Source organism: Meles meles, chromosome X (genome assembly GCF_922984935.1).
Source record: "Meles meles chromosome X, mMelMel3.1 paternal haplotype, whole genome shotgun sequence".
NCBI lineage: Eukaryota > Metazoa > Chordata > Mammalia > Carnivora > Mustelidae > Meles > Meles meles.
Window position 1 is genome coordinate 59262313 of NC_060087.1, and position 8398 is coordinate 59270710.

The following is an 8398-nucleotide window of genomic DNA, read 5'->3' on the forward strand; positions in this document are numbered from 1 at the left end:
ACTGAGCCACCCAGGCGCCCCTAAAAAAGAAAAATTTAAGGAACATATCAATTCTTCTATTTTTTTTTAAGATTTTACGTATTTATTTATCAGAGAGAAAGGGAGAGCACAGGCAGGCAGACTGGAAGGCAGAGAGAGAAGCAGGCTCGGCACATGCCGAGCAAGGAGCCCAGTGTGGAACTCGATCCCAGGATGCTGGGATCATGACCTGAGCCGGCAGACACTTAACCGACTGAACCACACAGCCAGGAACATATCAATTCTTTTAGTGGGTAAGACTATGGTAATAAAGCCATAGAAATGCATAGAAAAGATTACTTTAAATGTTAGGATAGGGTGGCTCATTTGGTTAGGCATCTGCCTCTGGCTCAGGTCATGATCCTGGAGTCCCGGGATCGGGCCCCTCATTAGACTCCCTGCTCAGTGGGCAGTCTGCTTCTCCCTCTGCCCCTCGCCCTGATCTCATGTTCTCTCTCACTCTCTCTCGCTCTCTCTCAAATAAACAAAATGTTTTTAAAAATATCTAAACTATCCAAAGCAATCTATAGGTTTAATGCAATCCCTAACAAAATACCAACAGCATTTTTCACAGAACTGGAATAAACAACCTTAAAATTTATACGGAACCACAAAGAACCCAGCTAGCCAAAGCAATTTTGAAAAAGAAAAAAAAAAAGTTAGGATAATGGTTATTTGTGGAGGAGGAAAAGGGTTGTGACTGAAATGGGGCACATGAGAATCTTCTGGGGTTTTATTTCTTGATTTAGGGGTGGCTGCAAGGTATTCGTCTCCTAATAATTTATTAAGCCATACATTTATTTTAGCTGGTTCTGTATCTACGTTTTACTTTATAACGAAAAATTAAAAAGAGAGAGGAGTGCCTGGGTGGCTCAGTCGTTAAGCAGTTGCCTTCAGCTCAGGTCATGATACTGGGGTCCTGGGATCGAGCCCCGCCTGGGACGTGCTACCTGCTACCTGCTCAGCAGGGAGCCTGCTTCTCCCTTGCCCACTCCTCCTGGAATACTGGAGGTACTCTCCCTGCTTCTGTTCCCTCTGTCACTGTGTTTCACTCTGTCAAGTAAATTTTTAAAAGTCCAAAATAAATTAAAGAGAGAGAGAATTAAGAGACATAACATTCAAATACAATCAGTAATCCTTGTTTGGATCCTGATTAAAATCAACCAACTGTAAAAAGGCATTTGAATGGAGACTAGATATTAGGTATTATTCAAGAATTACAGAATTTGTTAAGGGTAATAGTGGCATCACTTTGGAAGAAAACATTCCTATTTTTGTATGCACAGTGAAGTATTTAGGGTTGAAATGACATGATATCTTAGAATTGCTTTAAGATACTCCAAGAAAAAAAATCGGGGCAATATATGGAAGAAGTATGGCAAAATATTAGTAATTATTGAAGATGAACAAAAAACATAAACACAAAGATAAAAATTTGTTGCATTCCCTAGTTTTGTGTGTATTTGGAAATTTTTGTAGTAGCTAGTTAAAAGAGGGGGACGTCCCAAGCCAGACTGCCTGAGGGCAATAGTCTCAACAAAAGCTAATCTTAGGTCCTCCCCACCTTACAATCCCCCCAGAGCTCCCTCCCCACTAGCCACCTCCTTGAGATCACAACCCCTGTAGTCTCAGAGAGAGGCCTGTGAAAGGTATGTCCCATCTTTCGCTCTCTGAGCCCCTAGGACTAGATGGCAGTCCTTCTTACGTTTCTTCATCCTGATGTCTTAATAATCTCGGGAAAGAAAGGGCAAATGGCCAGGGCCCAGGGCTCACACCTGATAGGGCAGTCCTTGGTACTCCAAAGCCTGCCTCTTGCAGTAGGTCATAGGTATAGGCAGGACAAAGAAGGAAAAGGGCACGTGAAAATCCTCCTGACCATATACATTCACTATCCAGCAAGCTTCAAGAGGCTGGTGGCACCATTGTTTGGAAGAGTGTTCTGGGATCTTTGTCTTCCTCTGGCTCCTGAGCAACATGCCTTGTTTCAAGCAGCCTACGCACTTCCAGAGTCTGATACTTCTGCAATGGCCCTTGAGCTACCTTGCCATATGTGAGTACTGATCCTACAGTGCACGGCAAGAAGCCAGAGTCAGAGGCCAGGGCCAGAACTGGGGTGAATTTCATGCTCATGGGAAGTCTTATGTCTAACTTTTGATCATCTCAGATGGTATTACAGAGTAAAGTCAAGAAGTCTTGAGTCCTACCAGTGTCCTGGAGAAGGAAGAGATAGAGCCACAGGTGGTGGTGAGAACAGGCAGAGGGGTAGAACAGGGTCATGATGGATATGAATAGATCTGGCTAATTTCAGCCACTTCTTAACCCTCACAATCTGGAAAGGGGAAATGAGGCCCAAGGAATAGGCATGATACGCCCATAAGCATAAGGAAGCATGGCGAGTGGGGCAGAAGAAGCATTAGAATTACAGACTTCGAGAAGTACAGCCTGTGTTTAAACCATAGAGTTTTCCGTTCTGGGAGGGGGTGGGGTGGTAGCATGTAGGGAGATAGTGATAATGGAAGGAATGGTGAATGAGCAAGAGGATAAGAATGGTAAATAATGGGGCGGGGGGTACCTGGGAGGATGAGTCTGGTAAGTGTCTATCTTCAGCTCAGGTCAAGATCCCAAGGTCCTGGGATGGAGCCCTACCCCAGGCTCTCTGCTCAGGGGGGAGCCTGCTTCTCCCTCTACCTGTCACTCGCCTGCCTCCTTGTGCTGGTGGCAGGCAGGAAGCAGGAGTAGAGGGATGGTGAGTGGACAGCAATGATGGGGAATTAGAAATAGGGCTGGTGTATGGTAGATGAAAAAGGAAACATTTGAAGGACAAGCAGACATGGATGCTGGATGGGCAGGAGCTGGACTGTGCAGAAGGCCATAACCAGAGCCTTGAGTAGTTTGGAGGGCTCTTAAGGGGGGGTGTACCTGGGCAAGTTCTGTTGGCAGCACAATTTTGACCTGACCTGCTCCCTCATCAGTTTGGATCTTGCAGCCATTATTCATTTCCTTGCTGTTTACATCCTTGTGGCCACTGCCAGTGCTTTACTTGACCTGGTTTTTCCTGGACTGGAAGACTCCAGAGCAAGGTAAGACCCATAGACCTAGAAAGAACACGGCCTAAGAATGTTCCAGCTTAACCTATAACCAGGGAGTCCCACTCACCATGCCACAGCCTCTCATCCAAGTACTCAGAGTCACAGGACCTGGGCCAGCCAGGACTGTCTTGGGGTCTCTTCCTTTTCTACCTCTCTAGCAGAGCCATGGTCCCTCCATGCTGTTAGGAAAGCCCCGAGAGAGTGGGAGGGATGGGGTTGCCACACACAGACACCATTCCCCACTGATATTTCTGTCTCAGGTGGCAGGCGTTCAGCCTGGGTAAGGAACTGGTGTGCCTGGACCCACATCAGGGACTATTTCCCCATTACGGTAAGTGTCTCTTTCCCAGCATCCCCCACAGTTCCCAAGACACTAGGCATTTATGCCAAATAACTAGGGTTGTCCATAAGGAAAACAAGACTACCAGAGAAGTCTCAGCACGGCCCAGACATACTTCAAAACCTGACATTGCAGCTGGGGACTCGCTGCTCTGCCAGCATACTTTGGACGCCTTTAGCATGACCTACCAGATGACACAGACAGAAACGCAAATACAGTTCAGTTTAACAGACATTGATTGAAAGCCTACTCTACCATATGTTAGAGGTACAGAGAAGTGAGTAGGATGTGATCTGTCAGCAAGGTGCTCCTATCTAATGAGAAGGACAGACAAGTATGTATTTATAGTTTGGTACAAGTACACAAGTAGTTCACAGGAGGGGTAAGGAAAAGCTTCACGGATGTGGTGATATTTTGGCAGGGTTTTCAAGTCCAATAGCAGACACTCGGGCAGAAACTGGAAGGGCTTTGGGAGGAGAAAATAACAGGAAGACAATGTAGAAATGTACTGCTATGCTGATCCTCAGAGCATCCTTTGGAGTAGACAACTAACACTGCCCCGATTTTTAGACCAGAGCTTGCCGATACCATGCACAAGGCACACTGAGCCAAATGGCTGAAACCACTTGCAGCCAGCCACGGGGAAGAGGTCCAGCAGTTCTAGCTGGCCCGGATCCTACTTGGTTTTCCAGGGGCTGAAGAGACCCATATCTTGGCCCCCTGAAATGCCCTCATGGCCTAGCAGTTGAAAAGCTCTGCTTTAGGGGCACCTGGGTGGCTCAGTCCGGTCATGGTCCTGGGATTGAGACCTGTGTCGGCTCCCTGCTCAGCGGAAAGTCTGCTTCTTCTTCTCCCACTCTCCCACTTGCATTCCCTCTCTCGCTGTGTCTCTCTCTGTCCAATAAATACATAAAATCTTGGAAGGAAGGAAGGAAGGAGGAAGGAAGGAAGGAAGGAAGGAAGGCAAGCTCTGCTTTAGAGAACACCCTGATCTCTGAAATGTCTTCAGCCTTGCTTCTTCACGTGATCTCATTTCACCACGTCTGGCACTTCTCTCCATGACTGCAGATCCAGAAGACTAAAGACTTGTCGCCGGAGCACAACTACCTCATGGGGGTTCACCCTCATGGTCTCTTGACCTTTGGAGCCTTCTGCAACTTCTGCACTGAAGCCACAGGCTTCTCAAAGGTCTTCCCAGGCATCACTCCCCACCTGGCCACACTGTCCTGGTTCTTCAAGATCCCCTTTGTTAGGGAGTACCTCATGGCCAAAGGTACTTCGGACCATACTTACAGGAGCTTCTGACCCATTTTATTCTGCTGGGAGACACACCTTTTTAAGGCTCATCCCCTACCTCTCAGCCACCTCCACCCATTCCCATCAGAGCATCGTAGTTAAAAGCATGTGTTCTGGAGCTAAACTTTGGGTTTGAATCCCAGCTCTGCCACCAACTGTGCAGTCTTGAGCAAGCTACCCATCTCACTTTCCTCATCTGTAAGGTGAGGCTGATGATAACAGACCAACCTCAGATTTGGTATGACAGTTAAATGAGAGCATATAAGGAAAGCATTCGCTATAGTGTCTGCCACAGAGTATGTGCTCAGTAAAGAATAACTTTTGCTATTTAGTGGCAACAGAGGAAAAGAAAAGAGTAAGATTATAGCTGAGATTCAGAAAGTCCTTCTGGTTATCCCACTGGAAATCTTCCCACTGTAGTTTCAACCCAGTGCTTCCTATGAAGTGGAGATATTGCCTCCAAGTGAAAGATATTGCCCTTTTCTCCCCACCCTTGTCCCCATCTCATTGATTTTCCTTCTGAGACTTACGGGAACACAGGGTACATAGATAGGCCAATGGGGAGTAGAGCAGAGGGTGTTCTCTCTCAGCCATTTCCACTCCTCCTTATATTGCTCCTCTCTCTGCTCCTTGATCCTCTTAGGTGTGTGCTCCGTGAGTCAGCCAGCGATCGACTACCTGCTAAGCCACGGCACTGGCAACCTCGTGGGCATCGTGGTAGGAGGGGTGGGAGAGGCCCTTCAAAGCGTGCCCAATACCACCACCCTCATCCTCCAGAAGCGCAAAGGGTTTGTGCGCACAGCCCTCCAGCGTGGGTGAGTGTTCCTCCCAGGGCCAGGGGCATGGCCTTCTCTGAGCAGCATCACCTGTTACATGATGTCAAAATGACTCAGACATGAGTCTTGCCCTCTTGGAACTTACTAGCGCACAAGGGAGATGGCCATAGCGTTTTTTGTTGTTTTTTTTTTAATTTACTTGACAGACAGAGATCACAAGTAGACAGAGAGGCAGTCAGAGAGAGAGGAGGAAGCAGGCTCCCTGCTGAGCAGAAAGCCTGATGTGGGGCTCGATCCTAGGACCCTGGGATCATGACCTGAGCTGAAGGCAGAGGTTTTAACCCACTGAGCCAATCAGGCGCCCCGGCCAGAGCGTTTTTACAAGGTTTAATGTCATCCACTCCTTCTAAACTAGCCAGACCAGTTCTCAGAAAGCCAAACCAGAAGCCCAGATTCATTATCATGGGGCTTGGCTAGGGATCCCAAATATATACAGATGATGCCCACATCATCTCTAGCAATATCAATATCTGTATCTCTTTGTTAATGTAAGTGCAAGGGGCAGGTTGTACAGTATGGTGAGTATGTGCACAGAATCTGAAGTCAGGGACCCTGATTTGAAACCCTGGTTCCATAACTTACTGTTCATTCTGAGACAGATTACTTAACCATTCTGAGTCTTGGTGTTTTCCCTTTCATAATGCAGCTCTAATAATTGTACCTCCTCCATAGGGTCATTGTGGGGTTTAAATAAAACAACAAATGTGTCTGGCACACAGTAAGTGGTAGATAATCATTAGCCACTCTAACTGAGGGGTAAAGATAGGAGGTAAAGAGCAGGTGCCAAGATGGGAACTGTGGGGTGCACCATGACGTCAGGAGGTCAGGCCACTGAACACAGAGATAATTGTCTTATTACAGATTCAGAGAAAAGTAGTTCATCCAAGGACCTTGCCTGAGTGGCCTGTTCATCAGTTTGGAACCTAATGTAGGGGAGAGAGCTCTGAGTAGGGAGGAAGGAATCCTGCGTTCTAGCCCAGGTCGTGCCACTCACTGACTGCCCAGTGAACTTTAACTCTCAGAATCTGGGCTTGTGGACCTGTAAGATAAAGAAAATACCACCACCCCCTATTGTGCCCTGCACTGTCTCTGCTGTGAGGATCCAAGAAGGCAACATATATCAGAATGCAGAGAGATGCCTAGTAACTCACAAAGATTTGTATAAGAGAGGCCATGCTCTCTGTACTCTCCTCTCACAAGAGGACTTCAGGAGCCTGATTCTCTACCTATGGCCTGAGAGGGACACAAATTTTCTCTTCTGTAATCTCAAGGGACAGAATACCTTATGCATATTTCCTGTGGGGGATGGGCATATCGTAATAGATGCGTCTGTGTGATATTATCGTCATCTCTATGCTTCCTACTAGTAGAAACAGAGTCAGATATTTCCCTGCATGACACTTCCTGGAAACTTTTCTTAACATGATACAGGTTTCTGGGGATCTCTGCCCAAAACCCTCTTCCTTCCCTCCACCCCCATATCTCACCCTTGTGATCCTGGACCAGAGACAGCATTCTCACCGGACTTGAACATTTCAAGACGAGAGAGAGTCAATATGGGAGCCCTGTTTGGTGCAAGAAGAAATCCTTTATGTTGCAGGGATTTTATATAGCTGGGACCCTGGGCAGGAGCAAATGTTCTTCCTGAGTGGTTCTCAGTGTAGCCCATGTTTGAGAAATAAATCGGGGTTTTCCTTCAGGGCTCATCTGGTCCCCACCTTCACTTTTGGAGAAACTGAGGTATATGACCAGGTGCAATTCCATAAGGACAGCTGGATGTACAAGTTCCAGAGCTGCTTCCGCAGAATCTTTGGTTTCTATTTCTGCATCTTCTATGGAAGAGGCTTCTACCCAGGCACCAGTGGGCTTCTGCCCTACTCGCTGCCTATTGTCACTGTAGGTAAGTGCTGCTTTCAGCCCCAAGGCCACCTCAGCTCCTTCCTGACCTCAACCTCAGCCCTCCCCATCCCACCCCCACCAAAGAAAAGGGCAGCAGAGAGGGAGAATCTGGGAGTGGACTTGGCAACTGAGAGGATCCGGCCCAGGGAAGAAGGAGGTTAAAGGAAGAGAAGATCTAACACTTGCTCCTTCTCTTTTCCCATCTCCAGTTGGGGAGCCTTTGCTGGTGCCCAAAATTGAAAACCCAAGCCAGGAAATGGTGGACAAATACCATGCACTGTATATGGATGCCCTGTGCAAACTCTTTGACGGGCACAAGACCCAGTATGGCTGCTCAGAGACCCAAAAGCTGCTTTTCCTGTGACTGAATGAGCTTGCATGCCCAAGAAAATGTGCCTTGGAGAGGAGACTCATTCACCGCTAACCAAGAGGGGGAGAAAAGGAGATAAGGGAAGGCTATGTGTAGTAGGGGAGGACATTAAGAATTCTTTCCTTGTCACAAAGCCCTCATAGTTGCTGTCCTAAGGAGCTTCACTCCGTCATTCCACAAAAGGGAGCATCCTGAGGCCTCTCAGGCCCAGCCATGGGCATGCTAAGCACACACATGCTTCCTTCCTAAGCCTAACCCCCAGGTCTTGAAGGACTGAAATGACAGCCAAACAGCCCAAGTAGCCCCCACTCTGGTGGTTGTTGTTGCTATTCGGTCATAATGCATATTTTAATTGGGATTTTTTTTACATTCCATAAGTTTAACTTGTTTAAAGTGTAAAATTCAGTAGTACTTAGTATTTTCATACAGTTTTGCAACCACTACCACTAATTTTAGAACATTGTTCAGCACCCCCAAATAAGAAAGCCAATACACATTAGTGGTCACTCCCCATTCCTTCATCTCTCCCAGCCACCAGCAAACACTAATC

The 8398-nt window shown here is 47.2% G+C and overlaps 1 protein-coding gene across 1 annotated transcript; it reads left to right on the forward strand.

Annotated features, from left to right (window-relative positions):
- The first annotated feature begins 1992 nt into the window (after positions 1–1992).
- On the forward strand, positions 1993–7842 carry AWAT1 (acyl-CoA wax alcohol acyltransferase 1). The gene is made up of 7 exons (XM_045994529.1): positions 1993–2068; positions 2991–3098; positions 3368–3438; positions 4516–4720; positions 5387–5558; positions 7280–7479; positions 7688–7842. Exons 1-7 carry the CDS (start codon positions 1993–1995, stop codon positions 7840–7842), a joined length of 987 nt encoding a protein of 328 aa, XP_045850485.1.
- Positions 7843–8398: the final 556 nt, after the last annotated feature.